Raw genomic sequence first — 27,258 nt, forward strand, 5'->3', positions numbered from 1 at the left:
CAATGTTGATGTTACTGTGTACAATGTTCTTCTAGTTCTGCTCATCTCACTCATCATCAGCCCACGCAAGACCCTCCAGGTTTCTCTGAACTCCTCCTGCTCATCATTTCTTATAGCACAATAGTATTCTATTGTATTCATATACCACAACTTGCACATTAACTTTTAAAAACCACATATTAACATTTTCGGTGTTCTATTGCATTTTAATTTATTTTGTTAAATATCTTCCAATTACATTTTAATCTGGTTGGTCCACTAGCCTGGTATTTGACTTGACTTCTGAGGTTTGTTCCAGCTCTAGAAATTCTAATACAAAAGACGAGGTCCTGCCATCACAACAGATTGTTCATCCTGGTACAGGAGCAAAGGTTTCTGAATTAGAATAATCGACACTCACCCATGTTGAAGAGGGGTTTGCAATCAGTTGAGTTTCCCTAATGGGCACTATGACTTCTCTCCTTGTATCTCTTTCCTCACCCCCACCTGTCAACACCATACCCGGAACTTATTAGAAAAGAAAAAAAAAATCCGTTTGCCCAAGAAACCACTTCAACAAGGCTCCACCCTATTGCCATCCCCAACATCCTAAGAGACCAAATACTGAAAAGCTAAGATAAGAAATGTTAATGTGTTAAATTTTTTTTTCACAATTTCACAAAAAGAAAGCAACAATTATTTTAGAAAAATTAAAATACTTTTATTTGTTTTTGTTTTTTTTGTTTTTTTAGTGAGGCAATTGGTGTTAAGTGACTTGCCCAGGGTCACAGAGCTCGTAAGTATTAAGTGTCTGAGACCGGATTTGAACTCAGGTCCTCCTGATTCCAGGGCTGGTGCTCTATCCACGGCGCCACCTAGCTGCCCCTAAATACTTTTAAACATCATTTATTTGTGTTGTTGTTCAGTTGTTTTCAGTCATGTGCAATTCTTTGTGACACCATTGGGAGTTTTCTTGTCAGAGATACTGGACTGGTTTGCCAATTCCTTCTCCAGCTCATTTTACAGATGAGGAAACTAAAGCAAACAGGGTGAAGTGACTTGCCCAGGCTCACACAGCCACTAAGTGTCTGAGTCTGTATTTGAACTCAGGAAGATGAGTCTTCTTAACTCAGACCTAGTGCCCTATGTACTATGGCGCCACCTAGAGGCCTCCTTTTATTTTTACATATGCCAAATTTCCCCATGTATAACAAAAATAAAAAATAAAATAAATAAATAAAATTTTAAAGAAGAGTAAGAAGAGGGAGGAAATTAGCAAAAACTGATCAATACATTTTTTTTCTTTACAGGGCAATGAGGGTTAAGTGACTTGCCCAGGGTCACACAGCTAGTAAGTGTCTGAGGCTGGATTTGAACTTAGGTCCTCCTGAATCCAGGGTGGGTACTTTATCCACTGTACCACCTAGCTGCCCCCCATACATTTTTTTAAATCTGACAATAAATACTAAGTTCTACACTTGTAGATCCTACTTTCCTACCTCTGCAAAGGAGTAGAGGTGTTTTCTCATGTCTCTTCCTTGAGAACAAGCCTGTTTTTTTGTAATTTTACCACATTCAAAAAAAGTTTTGTGTTTTTTTGGTCGTGATTCTTCCCTTGAGGAGGGAGAGAATGACGGGTTTGGAGTCAAAGGACCTGGATTTGAATCCTGTCCCTTCTACTTGCCTGCTTTATGACAATCCATTGAGCAAATCACTTCACCTCTCCGAGTCTCAATTTCCTCATCTGTAAATTGAAGGGGTTGGACAAGATGACCTCTGAGGTCCCTTTCAACCTTAAATCCATGATCCTACGAAACCAGCCAGGAAAAGTGAAGAGTGTCTATACACACTGACTCCAATGCTTTTCTTCCTTCTAGCTCCCAGATTTTTATGTGTTGAAATGTGTTATACTAGTAGGTGGTTTGGGAGTTTGATCAGCTAGGAGAGTTAAAGTCAAATCAGCTGTTCTGATCTGTAACTGAGATTTTTATATTTCTTTAAATTATCTAAGGAGTAGCGAAAAAACACATAAATGAATTGATTTAGTGGAAGGTGCACTGGCCTAGATTGCTACATTTAGTTCTTTTTGCTTCTTGGGTGAACTTTGGTAAATTATTTCACACTTCTGGCCCTCAGTTTCTAATCTATAAAAAGGAACAGGGATTAATGGAGACTTTTCCAGCTCTTGCAAATTCTATGGGAGAAACTCCTAAATTCTTTCCTTTTTAAAAGAGTGACTATTATAGGAATTGGGACCAAAGAAAGCATTGGTTTGAATTATTCTAAAGCATTGCTTATATGAGCCATCATCCCATGGACCATGGAAATATCTTTATAATACGGGGCACTTCCTCATGCTAATTGGCAAGGTACTTATACTGTAAACCACAATATTGGAGGATTGTTGCTGTTGGACAGCTCCCTTGCTAATTTGGGGATGATTGCCAACAACTGGGAAGCTACAAGTCACAGTAGATAGAGTGCTGGGCTTGGAGTAAGGTATACTCATCTTCCCAAGTTCAAATCTGGCCTCATACACTTACTAGCTGTATGCTCCTGAGCAAGTCACCAAATTCTGCTTCAGTTTCCTCTTCTGTAAAATGAGCTACAGAAGGAAATGGCAAACCACTTCATTATCTTTCCCAAGAAAACCCCAAATGGGGTCACAAAGGGTCAGAGATGACTGAAATGACTAGACAACAACAACGACTGGCCAACTAAGTTTCAGATCTTTTTTGGTTTGGCCCCTACTTCTATTTTATGGGAATAAGGCAAAGCAACTTTTCAATTCATTCTAGCAGAAAGAATACTGGATTTGTAGTCAGAGGATCTAGTTTTACTACTGGTTTAACTGCTGGTTTTATTACTTAGCCCCTGTGAGATGCTGACCTCCAATTTCTGAACCTGAGTTTCCTCCTCTAGAAAATGGAGAGGCCTGAGTGGATTTCTTTCCCCCCGTCCCCATAGGATCAATGAGGGTTAAGTGACTTGCCCAGGGTCACACAGCTAGTAAGGATCAAGTGTCTGAGGCCAGATTTGAACTCAGGTCCTCCTGAATCCAGGGCCAGTGCCTTATCCACTGTTCCACCTAGCTGCCCCTGCCCCGAATAGATTTCTAAGATTTTTCCACCTATAATTTTATGATACCAAATATCAAGCACCAATGAGGCAATCAATTCTCAGCATAAAACTTTAAAGAATTTGCCCTGTCCTACAACGCATGACCTCCAGGCTGAATTTGTCAGCACCAAGGGTTTCTCCGTGACAATTAATTATACTTCTTATCCAATTCAGAGACTGTTCTAGGGTTCAGTGCTGATATAGTATGACTTTTATTCACATTACATGTCTTGTGCATGTTCCTGCTGGAACTGAGATCAGGATTTGGAAATCACAGTGAAATAGAATCACTGGTAAGTAGGATTAAACTGGTTTCTTTAGTAATATAGAAATGACTGCAAGAGAACTTGTCCTCAAGAAGGTACTGGACATTTCTGCAGTTTCTCTCTTCCCCAGCAAATTCTAGAGAGAAAGATAAGCTATGAATCCAAGAGTAACAATCTGGTTGCCATGAGGCATCTTGAACTCATGCCATTTTTTGTTTGTTTGTTTTGGTGAGGCAATTGGGGTGAAGTGACTTGCCCAGGGTCACACAGCTAGGAAGTGTCAAGGGTCTGAGGCTGGATTTGAACTCAGGTACTCTTGAATCCAGGGCCGGTGCTCTATCCACTGTGCCACCTAGCTGCCCCTGAACTCATGCCATTTTAATCCATGAACCAGACTTTTTTCCCAATTGAATGTGTGAGGCATTGAAACTTTGCTATTGTTGCCAAAAATAATGTAAGGATCCTTGGGCTATAATTTCATAGCGTCCAAACTCTAAAGATAAGGAGACTGAAGCCAAGGGAAGTGAAAGGTCTTACCCAAGGTCCCACAGGCAAACATTAGAGGTAGGATTACTTTTTCGCCCTGACCCGAAATATGTCATTGCAAGATTTTAGTTTGGGACACATTCTTATATGAATGTTGGGGGAGACTATCGAGACCCTCCTTGTGGATGGGTGCCATAGCTTCTTCCAATTATGTGAAGGATTATCATGTGAGAGGGCAGAAGTAGGAGCAAAGTGGGAGGTTGCAGAGGGGCAGATTTGGGCTTGATTTGAGGAACATTCCCTAACAATCAGAGCCATGTCTGTGTGGAATGAGCCCCTAGGAGATGCTCAAGCAAAATCTAGATAACCACTTATGAGGGATGGCCTGGAAGAGGTTCCACGTATGGGTTGGATTAAATGATCCCCAATATCCCTTCCAGCCTTGAGATTTTGTATTTAAAGTGATGGAGGGGAGATTGGTACCTCTGAGACACATGCTTTGTGCCTATCTCCCCATGAGAAGTCCAAGGATTTCTTTCATGGTTTCCCTTCCCCTCCCTTCCCTTGCCCCTAAATAAACTACCATTTTATTATAACTAAAAAAAATAAAATAAAGTGATGGAGGGCAGCTAGATGGCGCAGTGGATAAAGCACCGGCCCTGGATTCAGGAGGACCTGAGTTCAAATCCGGCCTCAGACACTTGATGCTTACTAGCTGTGTGACCCTGGGCAAGTCACTTAACCCTCATTGCCCTGCAAAAAAAAAAAACCAAACCAAAAAACAAAAAACAAAAAATAAAGTGATGGAGAGCATCCCTAGAGAACTGAGTCAACAACTCACTAACTTTATGACTTGATGAAGGTACCTAGTGGTTCAGGATTTGTAGGGCTGTTCAAGGTGATTCTGGAAAAATTATACCACAGACAGAACTTGGTAAACTACCTCAACTAAAAGTTACAAGACTAGCAGACTTCAGCCAGAAGGGCGAATCAGCATTGTGTCCAGTAGAATGGAAAGCCAGTGAAAGATTTCAGCTTATTAATGCTTTGTAGATGTCAGTTGTACACAAAATACATTGCTTTAAACCATAGTAAGGTGGGAAAACTAATCCAAGCCTTTTGAAACAATGAACTAATGTATAAGGTCTTTCACCTTGGTGATATGATAAGAGGACCACTTTTTTATTTCATCATTTCAGATGAAATGTTCATGATCACATTGGGGAACACAGATATTAAAAGCATACCTCCACCTAGACAAAGAGCTCTTAACCTGGGAGGTCTTCAAACTTGGTGTTTTTTTTTTTTTTAAAATACTTTGGTAACTATAATTCAATCTAATTGCTTTCCTTTTTAATCCTATGTTTTTTATCTTGGATGCTTAAAGACATTCTTAAAAGAGGTTTATAGGCTTCACCAGACTGCTAGAGGGGTCCATGACACACAAAAAGATTGAATCCCTGGAACAGCTAGGTGGAGCAGTGGATAAAGCACCAGACCTGGACTCAGGAGAATCTGAGTTCAAATCTGGCATCAAACACCTGACACTTACTAGTTATGTGACCCTGGGCAAGTCACTTAACCCTCATTGCCCCCCCCAACAGAAAATTGAATCCCTGATCAAGACTTCATTAAGAATCCCTGATCTAGACTCTAGAAGAGTGTTTCCAGAAAATGGAGAAAGCAATACTTACATACCTATGTTACAGGCCAACTGGAAGAGAAAGCAATCTTAGCTACTACTTGGACCTCTAAAAATCTGAGGCCAAAAATAAGGAAAGTCCTCAAAGCTTCATGGAACCCCATTCTCTACACTTTCCATCTCCCCTATCACATTACCAGCATAACCTCTCCTCTAGATGACAGTTATCCCTCTTCCCCATTCCAACATAAACACATGGACCCCATGAAATACAATAGTGATAGATATTTGAATTTAAATGGAGAATTTATTTTCAAAAATTTTATTGATATCTTTTGTTTTTTACATCAGATTTCCCACTATATCCCTCCTCCAACCCCTCTCACAAAGACATCCCTCATAACAAAAAAGAAAAAATAGTAAGAAAAAATAGTCCAGCAATTTATTGAAAATGTCTGCTATTACATGCAGAAAATCTTTGTAAAGTAAAAGGGAAACATGTCAACTTATATTTTTAGGGGGCAACCTTAATCATTATAGTTTCACTTTTGACTGATTTGTTTATTGTTCTTTTTGCTTACTTTGCTGTAATCATGTGTATATATTGTTTTACTGATCCTGCTTGTTTCAATTTGCATCAGTTCACATAGGTTTTCTCATACTTCTCTGTATGATTTATGCTTATTGTTTCTTACAGCACAATAAAATTTCATTACATTCATGTAGGAGGATTTGCTTAGCCATTCCTTAATTAATTAGTGTCTACTTTGACACTAGTTCTTTGCTATTTAAAAAAGTGCCATTATAAATATTTTTGCATATATGGGTCTTCTATTTTTGTCCTTTTATATCTCATTGGGGTATAAGTCTAGCAGTAGAATCTCTTGGTAAAAGGGTCTAGATATTTTAGTCATTTTCTTCACATAGTTACACATTGCTTTCCAGAATGTTTGGTTTAATTCACAGATCTATCAACAATGTATTTGTACACCTTTCTTGTGTGTGTGTGTGTGTGTGTGTGTGTGTGTTTGTGTGTGTCTTGTTTTGCTTTTGTTTTGTTTTGAGTTTTATATTTTATTTAGAATTTTATTTTCCCAAATTACATGTAAAAACAAATTTTTACATCAATTTTTTAAAACTTTGTGTTCCAAATCCTCTTCTTCCCTCCTTCCACACCCCGCCCCTGCAAAAAGTCAAGTAATTCAATATAAGTTATACATGTGTAATCATGCAAAATATTTCCACATTAGCCAGGTTGTGAAAGAAAACAGACAAAACCAAAACTTCAGATAAAGGAACTAACAAAAAAATTATGCTTTAGTCTGTATTCAGATGCCATCAGTTCTTTCTCTGTAGATGGATTGCATTTTTCTTAAGTCCTTAAGAGTTGTCCTGGATCATTGTATTGCTGAAAGTAACTAAGTCATTCACAGCAGATCATCTTACAATATTGCTGTTATTTTGTATACAGTACATTTCACTTGGCATCAGCTCATATAAGTCTTTCCAGGTTTTTCTGATAGCATCCTTCTCACCATTTTTTATAGTACACTACATTTATATAATACTTTAAAGAGAGATTTCCTTACAATAAATCTATGAGGTTTATTATAGCAACAATAGTAATAGATAACATTTATATAGTACCTTATATCTGACAAAGAATTTTCTTCACAATAACCCAGCAAAGTAAGTACCATTCAATCAATCCTCATCAATCATTTCTCATCTTCATCCAATCATCATCTATCCATCCTTCAATTCAGTCAATGAATCATTCATTCATCATCATCATCTTACATTGTTTTTGCCTCTGCTTCAAAATTTTTTTCACAGTTACTATTACTAACTGTGTTTCTCTCCATCCTATCCCCTCCCCATGATATTTACTCTATTTTATATCTTCTTTCACCTTATCCCTCCTCAAAAGTGTTTTACTTCTGACTGCCCCTCCCCCAATCTGTTCTCCCTTCTGTCACCCCTGCCCCCTTATCCCCTTTCCCTCCTACTTCCCTGAAGGGTTAGATAAATTACTCCACCCAATTGAGTGTGTATGTTATTTCCTTTTTGAGACAATTCTGATGAGAGTAAAACTCACTCATTCCCTCATACCTCCCCCATCTTCCATGAGTTTTTTCTTGCTTCTTTTATGTAAGATACTTTATCCTATTCCACCTCTCCCTTTCCCTCTCTCCCAGTGCATTCCTCTCTCACCCCTTAATTGTTTTTAAAGATACCATTCCTTTATATTCAACTCACAGCTGTGCCCTCTGTCTAAATATACTCCATCTACCTGCCTTACTGAGAAAGTTCTTATGAGTTACGAGTAACATCTTCTCACATAGAAATGTAAACAGTTTAACCTTTTAATATCCCCTATGATTTCTTTTTCCTGTTTGCTTTTTTTATGCTTCTCTAGATTTTTGTATTTGAAAGTCAAATTTTCCATTTAGCTCAGGTCTTTTTATTATGAACGCCTGAAAGTCCTCTCTTTCATCGAATTCCCATTTTTTCTCCTGAAAGATTATACTCAGTTTTGTTGGGTAGGTGATTCTTGTTTGTAATCCCAGTTTCTTTGCCCTCTGGAATATCATATTCCATGCCCTCTGATCTTTTAATGTAGACGGTCCTAGATCTTCTGTTATCCTGACTGTGGCTCCACCATACTTGAATTTCTTTCTGTCTACTTGCAATATTTTCTCCTTGACCTGGGAGTTCTGGAATTTGGCTATAATATTCCTGGAAGTTTTCATTTGGGGATCTCTTTTAGGGGGTGATTGGTGGATTCTTTCAATTTCTATTTCCATTCTGGTTGTAGAATATCAGGGTAATTTTCCCTAACAATTTCTTAGAAGATGATGTCTAGGCTCTTTTTTTTAATCTTGGCTTTCAGGTAGTCCAATAGTTTTCAAATTATGTCTCCTGGATCTATCTTCCAAGTCAGTTGCTTTTCCAATGAGATATTTCACATTGCCTTCTATTTTTTTCATTCTTTTGGTTTTGCTTTATTGTTTCTTGATTTCTCATAAATTCATTAGCTTCCATTTGTCCAATCCTAATTATTATTTTTTTTTTGCAGGGCAATGAGAGTTAAATGACTTGCCCAGGGTCACACAGCTAGTAAGTGTCAAGTGTCTGAGACTGGATTTGAACTCAGGTCCTCCTGAATCCAGGGCTGGTGCTCTATCCACTGTGCCACCTAGTTGCCCCCTCAATCCTAATTCTTAAGCAATTATTTTCTTCAGAGAGCTTTTGTATCTTCTTTTCCATTTGGCTTTTCAAGCTGTTGAGATTTTTTTTCATGACCTTCCTGCACCACCCTCATTTCTCTTTCCATTTTTTCCTCTACCTCTCTTACCTTATCTTCAAGGTACTTTTTGAGTGCTTCCATGGCCTGAGACTAATTCATATTTTTGTTGTAATTTTAGGATGTGGGAGCTTTGACTTTGTTAACTTCTTTTTTTTTTTTTGCGGGGCAATGGGGGTTAAGTGACGGTCACACAGCTAGTTAAGTGTCAAGTGTCTGAGGCCGGATTTGAACTCAGGTACTACTGAATCCAGGGCCGGCACTTTATCCACTGTGCCACCTAGCTGCCCCCCAACTTTGTTAACTTCTTTTTTTTTTTTTTTAGTGAGGCAATTGGGGTTAAGAGACTTGCCCAGGGTCATACAGCTAGTAAGTATTAAGTGTCTGAGGCTGGATTTGAACTCAAGTACTCCTGAATCCAGGGCCAGTGCTCTATCCACTGTGCCATCTAGCTGCCCCTGTTAACTTCTAAGGATACATTTTGATCTTCCTTGTCACCAAAGAAACTTTCTATGGTCTGTAGTTTTTTCTGACTGCTCATTTTTTTTAGCCTATTTCTTGACTTTTAAATCTTTCTTAAAGTGGGGCACTGCTTCTAGGACATACTGTCCCAAGCTTTAGGGGGTCCAAGGTGGTATTATTTAAGGAGAGGCACATTCTACACTCCCCTGGCCTGTGCTCTGGTCTATAAACAACTACAGGCCTGCTTTCTCCTTAACCTGGGAACAGAATTCTGTTTCACTGTGGCTGAAAGCTCAGGCATTCTTATACCCCTCCCCTACCTGGGCCACCACTCAAGACTGCTTCCTGGTTTGGAGCATGGGCAACAGAATTCTGCCTCGGCACCAGCAGAGACCCTTGCAATCTCCCTCTGGATAACTGCTCAACCCCCTCACCAGTCCCTAAGTTGAGTTCCAGAAGTAGCCACTGCATCAGCTAATTCCAAGACTCCAGAAGCCTGATTCTCTGGGTTTGGGGCTGGATCTGTGTGGCATGGCCCAGGTCTGCACTCCACTCTCACCCCAGTAAAACAGACCTTTCCTGCCAACCTCCTAAGCCGTCTTTGGCTGGAAAATGATCTCTCCCCATCCTTGTGTGGGTTCTGGTGCTCCAGGAATTGTCTTATGGCATTATTTAAAGGGATTCGAGGGAGAGCTCCAAGGAGTCACTATCTTTCCTCTACCATCTTGGCTCCACCCAAGAAGTCCACCTATCTTTCCACAACCCAACATGAACTAGTTTCCATATTTGTCATCTTTGATTATTTTCTGACTGTGGAATAAAATTTCATAATTGTCTTGATGTACATTTCTCTTAGAAATTTCAAACCCTCTTTCACTGGTTTGCAATTCTTTGGAGAACTGTTTGTTCATATCCTTTAATCAGTTAGCTATTGGAGGATGGCTTTTGGTCTTATATATTGCTGTTAGTTGTATATAGATCTTGGATATCACACCTTTATCATAGTTATTTTATACAAATATTTTCAAGTTCTATGTTTTACTTCTTAACCATACTAATTTTGGTTCTAATTTTGTTCATGCAAAAGATTTTCAATTTCATACCTTCAAAATTATTTATTTTATATTTTAGAATCACCTATACATGTCAATTGGATAATAAGCACTAGAAAACACCATAGAAGAGATGTATCCTCAGCTGGTCCAGGACAGGTTATGAGACCAGAAAGGGAATTACACCTGAACCTATGTGTCCAGACCACACTATATACAAGGAAGAAACCTAGTTCAAGGAACAGGAACATTTGTACTGATTCTAGACCAGAACAGTTAGGGAGAAAAGATACAGGAAATCCTAAAGCAAATAGAGTAGTATTAAATCTTGTACTACCTTAAGCATATCATTTTGTACTGTGGTAGTGGTCAGTGACCAAGTGCTTTAATGCTTGAATGAATTTAATAGTCAGAGGTTGAGTGTGACAATTTTCAATTCAAGAATAGGATCAGTATGGATTCTATATGGGAATTACAATGAATAGCACCATGAGTCAACCAACCATCTCCCAGGTCTCTTCTGTAAAACACTGAGTTGAGGCATGGATGTCTTTAAACTTATTCTAAAGGGATGCTTGTGTTTTTCTCCATTCTCTTTGTTCTTTTCCTTTTTCCTTCTTTTTGTTACCTCTTGGACCAGTCAGGTGATCCAGGTAGGGCAGGGTGGATTACCTACCTCTGAAAGAGATAACCTCTTAGAAGGAGAGAGGTCCAGATGTTGTCTCTAGCATCATGGATGACAACTTTAGGCTTCCTTCTCTTCTGGTGAAGGAGACCCACTGGGCCTGACTGATGCATCCCAGCTTCCTCAGGGTTTTTACAAGATCCTGGCGGAATTTTTTACCCACAAAAACATAAAGAACTGGGTTCAGGCAACTGTGGAAGAATGCAATGGTCTGAGTAACCTGGAGATAGATGTCAATATGGGTGGAAATCTCACAGTCTGAAATGATAATGTTGTACGCATCTATGGTCTGCACCAATAGAATGATGTTGTAGGGAAATTGAGATAAGACAAAGACTGTGAGGACTGAGATGGTCACTCTTAAGGCTTTGTGTTTAGATGACTTTTTGGCTTGCAGCAGGGTGTGGATGACGATGGCATAACAGCTAGCCATAACAATGAGTGGGAGGAAGAATCCCAGAACAACCTTTAGCATCAAGAGGATGGACTTGAGCTTGCTACGGTCATCTACAGGGTAGAACATTGTACAGACGGTGATGTTGGATTTCGTTTTTATTTGGCTGTACAGGTATTCTGGGATACACAGGGTGATCGCCACCACCCAGATGGCAAAGCACACCATTTTGCTATAGAGAAGACTCTTCTGCCTCCAGCGATGGGCTTTCATGGCCTGGGCAATCACAATGTATCTGTCGATGCTGATGCACATTATGAAAAGCATGCAGCTGTAAAAGTTCATCTTGTATGTGGCATTGACCACCTTGCACATGTTGGTTCCAAATTTCCACTGATCAGAAGCTTCAATAGCCCAGAAGGGCAGGGTGAGGAGGAAGAGGAGGTCAGCAAATGCCAGGTTCAGCAGGAACACATCAGTCATAGTCTTCACCCTTGTACAATACCAGTACATAATGATGACTAGACTATTCCCTAAAGCTCCCACCACAAACACGAGCCAGTAGAGGGGAGGAAGGAAGGAGCTGGCCAATTGTCTGACTCCGGATTTCATGCAGATTTCATTGTTGTAGTCATAATCAAGAATAGTAGAATTATAGTCAGAGGTATCCTGAAAAAGGTCAACAGAGAGAGAATTAGAAATAAGTGTTTATTAAGCACTTAACTATGTGCCAAACACTGGGCTAAGCACCTTACAATTACTCTCATTTGATCCTCACAACAGCCCTAAGAGGTAGGTACTATTATTATCCCCATTTTACAAAAGAACAAAGTGAACCAGACAGAGGTTAAGTGACTTGCCCAGGGGCACCCAGCTCATAAGTGTCTGAGACTGAATGTGAATTCAGGTCTTCCTGAGTATAGATCCAGCCTCTATCCACTGCACCATCTATCAGACCAAGAAATTCACACCAAAGGCAGAGAAAAAATATGTGAAAAAAGGACAAACACAATCTATTCTAAAGGCAGGAGAATATATGTGAGAAGCCCTCAACGTCTCTTCTGATGCCTCGAGTCTAAGATAAGGTGAAAGAGATTTGAATAAAATGTTACTTCCTAATGGGATGTAGAAATTTTATTACTATCTGTTTGATTATTTTCATTAGATTAGGTTGGGGATGGGGCAGCTAGGTGGCACAGTGGATAAAGCACCGGTCCTAGATTCAGGAGGACCTGAGTTCAAATCCAGCCTCAGACACTTGACACTTACTAGCTGTATGACCCTGGGCAAGTCACTTAACCCCAATTGCCTCACCAAAAAAAAAAAAAAAAAAAAGATTAGGCCAGGGATTCTCAAATGTAGTAGTTAGGCACTTTATTTGCTACCAGCAACCATAGTTGGCTTTGCCAAACAGAGCCATAATTAGACTGGGGCTTTGCCTTAAATTTTGAGAGCACTCAGTGCACTCAAAGTCCTTCTGAAGTACAGAAATTGCAAAGCATAGCAGCTAGTCATAAGGAATAATTAGTTACAATAGGAAGTTACCAGATCTAGAGTAGACTTGGACAAACTCCTGTTCCATCCCACCCTCAGCTTCTACTGCCTCTGTGATTTCTTCCCCAACCCTTGACAAAGGACCCACTTCCCACGGCTTGCCTCAAGAGCTCTCAGAGGTATTTGTTCAGGGCACCCAAATTGCTTGTTATAGTTCTATTGACAAGTGAAGAAATGGATCTAGTTTCCACCCAAATGACTTTAAATACATATCTAATTTCTTCTCCCTCCACCCCCACCAACACACAAACACACACAGCACACAAACTGGACACAGGAAGAAGTGGTCATACCCATTAAAGTTGTACCCTGATGAGATATACTATCTATCGTCTTAACCTTTGGGGTCACAGACCACCTTGGCAGTCTGATGAAACCTATGGATCCCTTCTCAGAAGAATGATTGTTGCCTAAATTCATAATTGAAGGAAATTCTAAATTTCAGTTAGAGGTTAGTGAAAATCAACTTTCTTTTTTTTATTCAAGTTCACGGACTCCCTGAAAACTTAGGGATCTATAGAGTCTAGGTTAAGAGGGCTGCCTTAGGCGTTAGGAGCCTGGCACTCTAACCCCGCCTCTGTCTCTGAGGCTCTTATAATTAAAGGATCAGTTTCCCCTTCTGTAAAATGGCACAATACCTCAGGCAATAATTTGAAGGGCTCCATTAGCTCTGAGAGGAAATGAACAAATCTCATGGAAGCAGTTGAACAGAAAACTAATTTCTCTTAAGAAAATTTCTTCAATGTGTTATTATGGAAGGAACATTGCTTCTGTAGTTAGAGGACCCGGGTTCAAATTCTACCTCTGCCACTAAGTCCCTTTGTGACTTTATAAGTAGGTCGTATGACATCCCTGGGCCTCAGTTTTCTTATCAGCACATTTAAGGAGTTAGACTACATGGCCAGTGAATTGTATAAATCAGGATTCCTGAGGAGTTCTGAAGCTTTGTTGGGTCATGGAACCCTTTGGCACAGTCTGGTAATAGGTAATGGACCACTTCTCAGAATAAAGTTTTGAAATGTATAAAATAATATCAGTTGTTAGTCAGTTGATAAATATTTCTTAAGCACCTACTATATGTCAGGAACTGTGCTAAACAATGAGTATACAAAAAGAGACAAAGGAGCTTGAAATCTAATGAAGGAGATGGCAAGCAAGCAATATGTACGAACAAGCATAGATGGGAGAAATGGGAAATAACTGACAGAGGGAAGGCACTAGAACTGAGAGGGACTGGGAAAAGCTTCCTGTAGAAAATGTGATTTTATTTGGGACTTAAAGGAAGCCAGAGAAGCCAGTAGGCAGAGTTGAGGAGGGAGAATGTTCCAGGCATGGGAGACAGCCAGAGAAAATTCCCAGAGACAAGGGTTGGAGGGTCTTGTTCATGGAACAGCCAAGAGGCCAATGGCATTGGTTAGAAGAGGATGTGATGGGGAGTAAGGGCTAAGAAGACTGGAAAGGGGGGCAGCTAGGTGGCACAGTGGATAAAGCACTGGTCCTGAATTCAGGAGGACCTGAGTTCAAATCTGACTTCAGACACTTGACACTTAGTAGCTGTGTGACCCTGGGCAAGTCACTTAACCCTCATTACCCTACAAAAGAAAAGAAAAGAAAACTGGAAAGGGGGCCAGGTTATGAAGGGCAATGAATGCCAAGCACTTTGTATTTGTAGGGAGTTACTGGATTTTATTGAGTGGGGGGGGGTGGTAAGGGGCTGGATGTGTGACATAGTCAGACCTGAGCTTTAGGTGATTTACTTTGGCAGCTGAAAAGAGGATGGATTGGAGTGGGGAGAGATGTCAGACAGGCAGCTCCCTCTCCAGAAGCCATTTCAGTGAAGGGATGAGGCTCTTCATAGGGTGGGGTTTGGGGGAGGTGCAGAGTCAAGGGAAAGAAGGGGATGCATTGGAAGAATGCCATAGAGGTGAAACTGACAGGCCTTGGTAACACCTTGGATATGAGGGATGAGGGAGGTGGTGAGAAATCCAGGATGACTCCTAGGTCATGAGCCTGGAGGAACAGGGAGGATGGTGTTACCCTCCACGGTAACAGGTAAGTTAGGAGGGAGGGGAGAAAATAATAAAGTTAAAAAATAAACCAATTACATTGAAATATAGTTATAAAAATATTTTTAAAGTTCAGAGGTCCCAAGTTAAGACCCTAATCTAGAGATAAGTATCTTGGATGATTGATTCTACCATCTCCTCTGTCTTACATCCACCTCTCTATGTAATGACATCCATACTTGAGGGTTAGAAAATTCTTTGAGCTTGACAGAAAGTCTCTTACAAACTCTCAATTGTCAAAGAAAAAATTTCCAAATGTGTTTCTTTGGATTTAAGCAACAATTTATTTTTTACATGTTCATATCAGCTGTTTCCTTGTTATTCTTGCTAGGAAAATTCCTAGTTCTGCCACCCAAGTAAGGAGCTGTCCAATAGTTTACTTATCTTTTTTTTTTCTTTTTTGGTGGGACAATGAGGGTTAAGTGACTTGCCCAGAGTCACACAGGTAGTAAGTGTCAAGTGTCTGAGGCCAGATCTGAACTCAGGTCCTCCTGAATCCAGGGCCGGTGCTTTATCCACTGTGCTACCTAGCCGCCCCCACATTTACTTATCTTTTAATGAGATATATCTAAATACAGTTATTTTATATGTAAATGCATAGTAGATAGAGAAATACAGATATTCAGTGCTGTGCCTATGATTCTTTTTTTTTTTTTTTGGTAGTGAGGCAATTGGGGTTAAATGACTTGCCCAGGGTCACACAGCTAGTATGTGTTAAGTGTCTGAGGCCAGATTTGAACTCAGGTACTCCTGACTCCAGGGCCGGTGCTCTATCCACTGTGCCACCTAGCTGCCCCAGTGCCTATGATTCTTAACTATGTTGACCAATGGCTTGCAATTATAAGCAGTTCTTGGCCATACAGGAATTTGTGTTGTGGTCTTGACTCAAATTGGGCTGAAGCTGTCAAACAGGAATTTAGTAATTCAGGAGCTAGGTTTTAGTTATATTGTAAAGAGTAATTATTTGTCAGCTTGGGGAAAGCCCTATATGTTATTATAAACTGCCTTTCTGTGAAAATAGGACTGAAGGAACATCCTTTCCAGGAAATAAAAGATGTTGTACAAATTAGGAGATCTGTGAAATTCAAACTTTTTATCCCTTTTCATTGTCTAGCCATTTTTTTAGTTGTGTCAGATTTTTAGTGACCCCATTTGGGGTTATCTTGGCAAAGATCCTGGTGTGGTTTGCCATTCCCTTCTCCTGCTCATTTTACAGATGAGGAAATTGAGGCAAACAGGGTTAAGTGACTTGCCCAGGGTCACACAGCTAGTAAGGCTAGATTTGCATTCAGAAAGAAGAGTCTTCTTGACTCCAGGCCAGGCATTCTAGCCACTGTGTCCAAAAATGACTTGTTTTGGTTTTGGTTTTTTCAGAGCAGTGAGGGTTAAGTGACTTGCCCAGGGTCACACAGCTAGTAAGTGTCAAGTGTCTGAGGCTGGATCTGAACTCAGGTCCTCCTGAATCCAGGGCCGGTGCTTTATCCACTGTGCCACCTAGCTGCCCCCAAGTGACTTATTTTTTTTAATTTTTTTTTTTTAGGCAATTGGGGTTAAGTGACTTGCCCAGGGTCACACAGCTAGTAAGTGTAAAGTGTCTGAGGCCGGATTTGAACTCAGGTACTCCTGAATCCAGGGCCGGTGCTTTAACCACTACGCCATCTAGCTGCCCCCAAGTGACTTATTTTTAAAGAGGACAACTATTGAAACAAAAAAATATATTTCTGATGAGAAATAAATTAGAAACTTGACCCTAAGTAATAGGATCATAAATTTAGAACTGGAAGAAATCTTCAAGGTCATTTAATCCCATTATTTTTCAGACGAGTTAACAGAGAGATGTTAATAATGATAACTGAATTTTAAGTAGGCTTTAACACTTGCAAAGTGCTTGACACACATGATCTCGTCTGGTCTTTACAACAACCCCGTGGAAGTCAATTATTCCAGGTACCATTGTGATGACTCCACATTCAGTCTGGCATGTACCACCTGGACACCCTGCTCTGTTCCCAAGCTCTGTCCAGGTGTGCCTTTGGCTCTTGGCATATTCCATAATTAGCACTGGTTGGAGTCTGGTAACTCACTTCACTTGGGTTCATTCACTTGGTTCCACAATCTCCCCAGGGTGGACCTTCTTCCTGGCCATAGTTAGCAACTTAGCCCTCCAGGCTGCCCTCATCCTGGGCAGTTCTTGTCTGTGTCTTGTCCTATGCCAAGTATAACCTGTCCTAGCTATCTAGGCATCCAGCAGAAGAACTGCTACTGCATTCAATTCTCAAAGTCAACCCAGAACTCAGAGATGAATCTGTTCTGAACAAAGCATGATATAGTTCTACTCTTCGTCATCCATTCTGCAATGCTCACATCCCCCTTAGCCCCCAGCCCCTACCTCCCCAGAGCTTGAAAGCGTAAGAAACTTGGCTTGGATTCCAGGCCGCAGAAGTGGGTTTGCAAGTTCCCACTTGCGGGCAGGATGACTGTTTACCATCAAAGGAGACCCTGGCTGCTTCCCTCGGTAGCAACAGAAACAGCGTGCCTGCTGCCTGCCCTCTCTAGGTCTTGTGACTGTCATGACACACAAACAGAAAACTCAAGATGTAAGCCCAGGTAATCTCCCAAAGCTCTGGAAACCGCAGGGCAGTCAACAGACATTTAAAATTTAAAGAGAACTCTAAGCAGGAGCAGGACGTTTGCCTCTCCTGCGTCATTTCGAGCCCCAGTATTGGCCTTGCTTCCTAACCCCAGCTTCTACTTGGGACAGGTCCTGGTTTATAGCAAGTGCTTAACAAATGCTTATTGACTGACTGTAGACCCTGAAAAGAGCTGGAATCACAGGAAGGAGTGTCTGTGAAAGTGAATTAGAAAGTATGAAGACAGGTTATTGTTATTATGCTTATATATTTACATATACATTAATAACTATACTAGTGATGCAAATAACCTAGCATTTATACAGACTTTAAGGTTTGCAAAGCATTTTACTAATATATCATTTAATTCTCATAACTAGGTGGTTGGGCACTACTAATTATCCCCATTTTACAAATGAGGAAACTAAGGCAGAACATAAGTGACTTGCCCAGGGTGACACAGCTAATGTATCTGAGGCTGGATTTGAACTCAGGTCTTCCTGACTCCAGGCCCAGTACTCTACCTGTTGTGTGACCTGTTGAGATGGGATTAAGCATACATGTAAAGGAGTTGGCCTTGGCACCAGAAGGACTGCTGTTTCATACAAGACAGGAGGGGAGGAGGAAAGATAGGACGAAGATGTCTTAGTGACGTGAAATGAGGAGAAGGGGAGAAGAAAGAGAAGAGCCTCGATTTTTCTTGGTTATCCAGCCAAGAACATGGGGGAAGAGAGCTTCATGGGGAACTTGAGGAGAGAAGAAAAAGTTTGGAATAGCCACTGTGGAGAATATGATACTGAATCAATTAGAAAAGAGTAGGATTGCCTTGCAGCAGAGAGGGCCCAGTGGAGATTGACACAAGGTAATCTTGCTCATTGTTAATCCTATTTGCCTCAGATTCCTCGACTGTAAAATGGGGATTGTGGTCCAGGGTTGTTGTGTGGTTCCAAGGAGATATTTGTAAAGTGCTTGGCACAGTGCCTGGCACATAGTAGGCACTTTAAAATACTTATTCCCTTGCCTTCTCTTCTTCTCCAGCAGATTGCCCCTACTATCATTGCCACTTTCCCCCAATCATCTGTCTCTCCTGTCCCCTAGCTCCTCTCCTGAACCTACAAAACCCACTCAAGTCTCCCCCATTCTTTTTTTTTTTTTTTTGGTGAGGCAATTGGGGTTAAGTGACTTGCCCAGGGTCACACAGTTAGTAAGGGTTAAGTGCCTGAGGCCGGATTTGAACTCAGGTCCTCCTGAACCCAGGGCCAGTGCTCTATCCACTGTGCCACCTAGTTGCCCCTGTCTCCCCCATTCTTAAAAAAAAATCCTCACTTGGTCCCACCATCTCTGACAAATATCCTATATCTCTCCCCTCCTTCTCAGCTAAATTCCTTGAGGGATCCTTGAGTACATGAGGTACTTTTACTTCTCTACACTTCCCACTCTCTTTGAACCCTCTGAAATCTGACTTCTAACCTTATCATTCTGGTGAAATTGCCCTCTGCAAAGTTAGCAATGATCTCTCTTCGTTGCCAGAGCTAATGGCCTCTTCTCAGTTGTCATCCTTCTTGACCTCTGAGAAGACTTTGATACTTTATCATCTTCTCTTCCTGGGACCTCTTTCTTCTCAAGGTCTTTGGGATACTGCCCTCCCCAGTTCTGCCTTCTACGTGTCTAACCACTGCTCCATCTCTTTTGGTACAAGTCAAACCTACTAACCATGGAGATCCTGAAAATTCTGTCTGGGGCTTTCTTCTTGTTTCCTTCTCACTTGGTGAGCCTTCCCTGGCTTCCCTTAAGTCCCAACTAAAATCCCATCTTCTACAGGAAGACCTTCCCAAACTTTTAAAATTCTAGTGCTTTCCCTCTCAATTACTCCTCATTTGCCCAGGACAAAGCTTGTTTGTACATGTCCGTTTTCTTGCTGTCTCCCTCCTTAGACTGTGAGCTCCTTGAAGGCAGGGACTTTTTTTTGCTTCTTTTTGTATCTTCAGCACACTTAGCACAGTGCCTGGCACATAGTAGGCGCTTAATAAATGTTTATTGACTGGCGGACGCATTTAATCCCATAGATTCAGTGATCATCGCTATGCAGTAATTCTCAGGTCTAAAGATCTAGCTTCAGTTTCTCTTCTGAGTATCAATCTTACAACACTGTTTTGGGATATCTTGAAATAGATGCCCCACAGACATCTCAAACTCAACATGTCCAAAACCAAACTCATTATCTTTCCCCTATATCCTTACTTCTCCCCCTATAGGCAACTACATGGTGCAGTAGAAAAGGCACCTGGCTTGGAATCAACTATGAGGCAGCAGCAAGTTCTTAAACCTGTTGGTGGTTTGACAGCCACAGTAAACAAGTCTTCAGAGATAAAGAAAGCTGCACACTTGTTTTTTGTTTTCTCAACTATCCACTAAAAGCTTGTTAGGAGATAGTTACAAGAATAACACACTGCAAATGTTTATGTTTTTCTTGTTTTCACTTGTGACTTCCCTAGGAAATGGGTTTTATGCACATATACATACAGCCCAAGACAAAAATTCACATGACTATGTCATACTATAATGTTAAGGAGAAAGGTGGGAAATTCTGAAATTGTCAAGATTTAGTAATTTGTTAGTTTCCCTAAGCAGCCTTGAATTCAAGAATTGGACTTAGCCTTGGCAATGTTTTACTCCCATTTGAGAAGTTCAAGAATATGGAATTCATGGACATTACATTCCTTGGCAGGAACTATGATGAAGGCAAAGACTTTAGTTCAAGAAATGTGTGATTAGAAGGGGAAATGCAACCCTAATGGATGAATCTACTAACTGTGTTAGGACACTAACTAGTTAACTAACTAGATACTAACTAGTTAACTATCGTGTCCTAACCTAACCCCTTTCATACTTCTAGTTAAACACCCCTTCTGATATTAACTAGAAGGCAAATAATTGTTAGGTGAGAAATATATTCTCCGTGAGTGTCACATATAAGGTGCAAGTTTTCTTTTGGTCTTTTCTGCAACTGATTTAAGGAAAATGTAGGGGAGGAATGGAAAAGACAATTTTTCATAGCTCTTGCGCTTGAAGGAACATCAAAGGGTATTCCATTCAACCCCTTCATTTTATAGATGAGGAAATTGAGGCCAATAGAGGTGAATGACTTGTTTAAGGTCACACAGTAGGGGCAAAGCTGGGATTCAAAGTAAGGTCTGATGACTCCAAGTTCAGAGCTTTTTTTTTTACTCTGCATCAAATACTTAAGCTGTTGCTGTTTTCCCCACTGGCCAGAAACTTTCTAACTTCCTGTTTAGAAGAGAAAATATTAAGGTACTAAGTGTACAAATGGGTAATATGTTGGAGTTGCAAGAATTTGGTGAAATGACTCAATAACTTCGGATGTCATGTTTCAGTAGGGAGAGCCCTGAGTTTAGCCTGAGCTCTCTCACTTACTGCTGGTGTGATCCAGGGGAAGTAACTTTGTCTCTCTCAAACTCAGTAAAATTTGGGGATTGGATAAAAAAGCAACACTTGGGTCCCTTCTAGCTCTTAATGTATGCTCCTAAATCATGTTCCCACCCTGGGACTCAATTCCTCCTCTGTAAAGTAAGGGTCTTGGACTAGATGATCTGCAAGTTCCTCTCCAGTTCCAAATGCCCATCCTGAAACATCAGGTTTCATTCTGTGGTCCATACTACACATCTGGGTTTATCATCTTAAAAGTGCTGTGGAAATCAATTAGATAGAATCAACACTATTTCCCTGTCCCCTGGTAGTAGTAGTTTTGTAATTAAAAGATGACTTGACCATAGCTGAAGATCTGTTTCACTTGTCAACATCTTCTTAATGGACTTTCAACTGGAATTGCTAAAGCAATGTCAGGGGCAGTTAAATGGCCCAGTATATAGAGTGCCAGGCCTGAAGTCAGGAAGACTCCTCTTCCTGAGTTCAAATTCAGACTCAGGTACTTACTAGTTTTGTGACCCTGGGCATTTAACCCTGTTTGCCTCAGTTTCCTCATCTGTAAAATGAGTTGGAGAAGGAAATTCCAAACCATTCTAGTATCTTTGCCAAGGAGACCCCAAATGGGGTCAATGAAGAGATGGACACAACTGAAAATGATTAAACAACAACAACAAAAGCAATGTCTTCAATACCTATCAAATTAGCTTATATTATAGAGTAATGGATAGGAATAATTGTTTAATAAGAGTCGTGTAATCAGTAAAGCGGGGAAAGTCCCCTCTCCATTCCATTCCCACTAGGTTTAAATCCCTTTAAGTCCACTTAAACCAGCTTTGTGTTGCCTTCCTTTCTTTATGAAGATAACTACAACATTTATGTAGCACTTTCATGTTTGCAAAGTATTTTATTCATGTGTTCCTCACAACCACCCTAAGAGACAGATGCTATTATTATCTTCTTCTTTTTCATCATCATCGTCATCATCATTTTACAGAGGAGAAAACTGAGGCAGAGCTTATGTGATTGGTCCAGGATCACACAGATAGTAAGTGTTTGACATAAGATTTGAACTCAGGTCTTCCTGACTCTAGGTCTATCGTTCATCATTCACTTCATAAGAATGTTGGCTATAGGGGCTAGGGGTGTGGGTATGATTAAGAGAGTATGAAGAGTCATGGATGACTCCAAGGTTGTGAACTTGGATGACTGAAAAGATGGTGGTATCCTTGACAGAAATAGGAAAGTTAGGGATGCGTTTGGGGAGGAAGACCATGGGTTCTGTACTGGACATGTTGAATTGGAAATGCCTTTAGAACCCCCAGATGGGGCTGCAGGCAGTTGGTGATTTGGGAACTAGAGAACAAGAGAGATACAAGGGCGGGATATGTGATCTGGGAATCATCTGCATGGGGATGATAATCATAGTCGAAGGGTGCGTTCAGAGACAAAGGACCTGGATTTGAATTCTAGTCGACTTTTCCCACTGACTTAGTCAAGTCACGTTGCTTCTCTGTGACTTTCCTCATCTGTAAAATGACTAGATGTCTTCTAAGTTCCCTTCTAGTTCTGAATCTATGAGTATCTGATCTTTCTAGAATGACCTAATCTAATTAGAGGTTTTATATATTAATTTTATCTTCCTGTGAGAATATTTTCCTTCTAGGATGTTTATAAAAGTAGTAGCTTTTAAACATTTTAAAAAATATATACCTTATCCTGGGCAGTTAGGTGGTGCAGGGGATAAAGCACCAGCCCTGGATTCAGGAGGACCTGAGTTCAAATCTGGCCTCTGACACTTGACACTAGCTGTGTGACCCTGGGCAAGTCACTTAACCCTCAATGCCCTGCAAAAAAAAATAGATAGATAGATAGATAAATAAATGTACCTTATCCTAATATGGGAATGTATTTTTCTTAACCATGCTTATTTGTAGCAAAAGTTTCATTTTTGTTTTTCCATTGGGTTGGAAACACAGTAGGAGGAAGAAAAAATAAATATTTGATTGCTGAAAAAAATGAAATTGAACTTAAAGATAGATTATATATATACATATGTACATACATATGTATATATACATGTGTGTATATATACATATGTATACACACACCTATATATGTTATATATTCACATGCTCTACTTACTTAAAAAGCTGAGGTCCCTCCTTTCAAAGAGCTTACAAATGTATGCATTGCTCTAGAGAGAACTTTGGGAAGAAGAGTCAGAGAGAGAAAGCTGGGGGCCCCACAAGAGACTGGAGGTCCAGTTCAAGCACATTGGAATTGGATAGATACAATACCAAGCTCTAGTCATGAATGTCAGGATTCCCTCTGGATGATTCTCGTGCTATCTCCAAACAATCTAGTTGTATGAGTTACAGTGTGGTCTATTATCTATTGACCTATAGGTAAGGAAGGGAATGCTTTAAAAACAAGCAAGGCAAGAGCTTGGCACTGACAATGAACTGGGGAAGAGACCAGACTGAATAGGGTTAGGGTTAGGGTTAGGGTTAGGGTTAGGGTTAGGGTTAGGGTTAGGGTTAGAGTTAGGGTTAGAGTTAGGGTTAGGGTTAGGGTTAGGGTTAGGGTTAGAGTTAGGGTTAGGGTTAGGGTTAGGGTTAGGGTTAGGGTTAGGGTTAGGGTTAGAGTTAGGGTTAGGGTTAGAGTTAGGGTTAGAGTTAGGGTTAGGGTTAGGGTTAGAGTTAGGGTTAGGGTTAGGGTTAGAGTTAGGGTTAGGGTTAGGGTTAGAGTTAGGGTTAGAGTTAGGGTTAGGGTTAGGGTTAGGGTTAGAGTTAGGGTTAGAGTTAGGGTTAGGGTTAGGGTTAGGGTTAGGGTTAGGGTTAGGGTTAGGGTTAGGGTTAGTTAGGAAGGCACTATTTTTAATCCCCATTTTACAGTTAAGGAAACTGAGGTTAAGTGATTTGCCCAGGGTCACGCAACTAATGTATGAAGCCAGATTTGAACTCAAGAATATGAGTCTTCCTGACTCCAGGTTCTGCACTCTATTGTCTTTGCCACCTAATTGGCCTAATTCACAATAAGCTAGCTTCAAAGTCAGTAAGACAGATTCGAATCCCCACCTCTGCCAAATATTGACTTGCATAGGGGCTTGCTTAGGTCAATGAAACTATGAGCTATGTCATACAGGGTTACCCAATCTGGGCAGGTCATAGTAGGGAGTTCTGATCATAGGAAATGGCAAACCACTCCAGTATCTTTGCCAAGAAAACTCTGTGGACAGTGTTAAAATGCATTACATCAGAAAACATTAAAATCATGACATTGAGGGCCTGGCATGCTATGATGGTCCACAAGGTCGCAAAGACTAAGACATGGCTGAGCACCTGAACAACAATGATCCTGGACATGTCTCTTAGCTTCTATCTCTCTAGGCAACTCTCTGGTTAAGTTGCAGAGAATCGGAAGAAGGTTTTCAGTTGGTTTTCATATACCAATGAAATCACTGGTCCAGCACCAATCCCGATCCTAAAATGCAAGTCCCTGCAGGCAGTGGAGATCAAAAAATAATGGGAAAGAGCCTCCCTGCCTTCTTGAAGGAGAAAGGACATGGACAGAGACAAGGTTGAGTATAATAGAGCTAAAGAGGTTTCCAGACAAAGTGCTCTAGGAAAACACAAGGCAGGAAAGAACATGTTCATTAGAAGGATCCAGGAGGGCTTTAGGGAGGAGCTGCTTAAAGTATCAGACAATGCATTGTACTATACTCTGGGGGAGGGGGAGGGGCTTCACTGAGACAAGACACTCTCTACTAGTTTGAGATAAGAAACCCCCTAATGAACGACTGTTCCCAACCTCGGCCACCAAGGCCAACCTACAAGGAACTGGGGGATTAACATAACAGTACTCACCGGGAATTCTGTGGGCATCATGTTTGCTCAGGCAGAGACTTGTCTTTAGAAGGAAAGAACAAAAAAAGAAAAAAAAAAACGAAAAAAATATTAGAGAACTCACAAAAGACCAAGAAAAACTCCATACCAGTGATTGGGGTTAAAATTTGAAAGCTAGCCACTTCCCAATATTCTAGACCTCCTGCGGGAGCTGGATGGAGCCCATTCTGAAGCTCCTTCAGGCCCCAAATGCAAACTGGAAAAAAAAGCCCCTGTCACAGCTCAGACATTGAAGCAGAATGAGAGGGAGATTGCAACCTCTGAATCTGCTACTATGGATGAGCCCAATTTACAAGGATAGGGAAGTACAAATATCATTGAAACACACAACTGTACCAGGTAACCTCTAGAAAAGAGGAGCAATGGGGGAAGGGACCCTGTGCTTTGGGCTTGCTGGGGTTTTTTCATATGTGCTAAACCCCTTTATGTTACCTCAGTCTGGCTTCCTGCTGTAGCCGCTTTTGCTGAATGTCTTTTCCCTGAATGTCTGAATTTTTGCTGAATGTCTGTTTGCTTTGGTGTGTTTTAAAGGAAGATTTGCTGAGAATAATCCTGAGACTGAAACAAATAGTCCTGAAAGAGGAGTGTTTTCCTAGGGGAAGGTTCTAGAACCTAATTATCCTATTATGAAATAATTAATAGAGAAGCCTCTGAAAGAGGATAGACTCGGACCCTCACCTTCAATCAAATGTTGTTTCTATCTAGAATTTGGTAGCCCCTCGATTCCACTAACTTTTGTATCTATCTTTTTTTTTTTTTAGTGAGGCAATTGGGGTTAAGTGACTTGCCCAGGGTCACACAGCTAGTAAGTGTTAAGTTTCTGAGGCCGGATTTGAACTCAGATACTCCTGAATCCAGGGCCGGTGCTCTATCCACTGTGCCACCTAGCTACCCTGTATTTATCTTTAATAAGGGCATGCTTTAAAAATAAACAAGGCAAGAACCTTGAATAGGATGGGATAGAATAGATAGAATTCTAGAATAGAATGATTCTAATTTTCCTTCATGCCCCTGTGGGACCTATCTGAACAATAAAAGAAAGTCCCTTCTTTTTCTTCTCCTGCTAGTTCTTCTCTTTATAGTCTTCATTCATTTGTTCATTTTTCTTTTCTTCTTTTCCCTTTCCTATCTTATAGTCCTCATTCATTCACTCGTTCATTTTTACATTAAAAAATATTAAGCACCTTCTATATGCAGGACATTTGTGCTAGGTGTTATAAAAATTTTTGAATAAAAAAATGAAAAAATGAGGACTAGAAAGATGAGGAAAGGAAAGAAGAATGAGGAAGAAAAAAGAACAACAGAAGGAAGAAGGATAAGAAAGGGCTTTGAGGTATAAAAGTATTGTTCCTACTTTAAATTAAAAAGTGCTCAGTTTTAGCTTGAAAGGATTTTGTTCTTCAGTCATGTCTGATTCTATGTAACCCAGTTTGGGGGTTTCTTGGCAGAGATACTGGAGGAGTTGGACATTTCCTTCTCCAGCTCATTTTACAGATGAGTGAGAACAAGCAGCGTTTGGTGACTTTCCCAGAGTCACACAGCTAGCAAGTGTCTGAGGCTAGATTTGAACTTATAAAAATTAGTGTTCCTGATTCCAAGCCCAGTGCTCTATCCATTGTGCCACCTAGGTGAAAGGATTTATATTGATTTATTTGGATTTATATCATCTTTGTAAGTAAATCAATGGATCTTTGAGATGCTGGAGGAAAAATAATCCTTATATCCATGGTCCTTGGCAATAATGACTTCCTCTCGACATTAGCTCACAGGGATGAGACAAGTATTAATCAAATAATATTTGAGAAAAGCATAAGAACCAGCGACAAGGAAGAGATTGCTTTTTAAAGAATCAAATAGAACAGACATAGATAAGCAAATTCTTAAGTGTCAAAAGTTATAATCATCCTTTTTGTAAAAAAAAAATTGTAAAATGTATCTATCCCAATGGATAAGTGGTAGATATGAACAAACAGTTCCCCAAAGAATAATTACAAACTTTGAGCAAGCAAAACATTCTTTCAAAATTGCTTTGAGAAATAGAAATTAAAACAACTAAGAGGTTTCACCTTACACACAGTGAATTGAAAAGGTGACATAAGATAGAAATAGTCAATGGTGGTATGACTGTGGGAAGACTGGCTTATGGCTGATGAAGCTGTGAATTAGTCTGTCCTTTCTGAATTTTGAATTTTGTTTTAAAAGGGGTATTTTAAAAGGGGTGTTTGAGGGGGCTAAAATGTCCATTTTTTTAACCTACTGGTAA

General features: G+C 40.4%; 1 protein-coding gene across 1 annotated transcript; it reads right to left on the reverse strand.

Moving 5' to 3' along the window:
* Positions 1–11,009: 11,009 nt before the first annotated feature.
* On the reverse strand, positions 11,010–24,977 carry CCR9 (C-C motif chemokine receptor 9). Its single transcript, XM_043967493.1, has 2 exons — positions 24,957–24,977; positions 11,010–12,062 (listed from the first exon to the last, which is right to left on the reverse strand). Exons 1-2 carry the CDS (start codon positions 24,975–24,977, stop codon positions 11,010–11,012), a joined length of 1,074 nt encoding a protein of 357 aa, XP_043823428.1.
* Positions 24,978–27,258: the final 2,281 nt, after the last annotated feature.

This window comes from Dromiciops gliroides, chromosome 5 (genome assembly GCF_019393635.1).
Source record: "Dromiciops gliroides isolate mDroGli1 chromosome 5, mDroGli1.pri, whole genome shotgun sequence".
In the NCBI taxonomy this organism is placed as follows: Eukaryota; Metazoa; Chordata; class Mammalia; order Microbiotheria; family Microbiotheriidae; genus Dromiciops; species Dromiciops gliroides.

Bases quoted from the DNA above. Each gene is read 5' to 3' on its own strand.
- CCR9 (XM_043967493.1), bottom strand. From the start codon at position 24,977: ATGATGCCCACAGAATTCCCG. The intron at 12,063-24,956 runs GTGAGTACTGTT...GACCTTTTTCAG, and splicing joins TGATGCCCACAGAATTCCCG to GATACCTCTGACTATAATTC.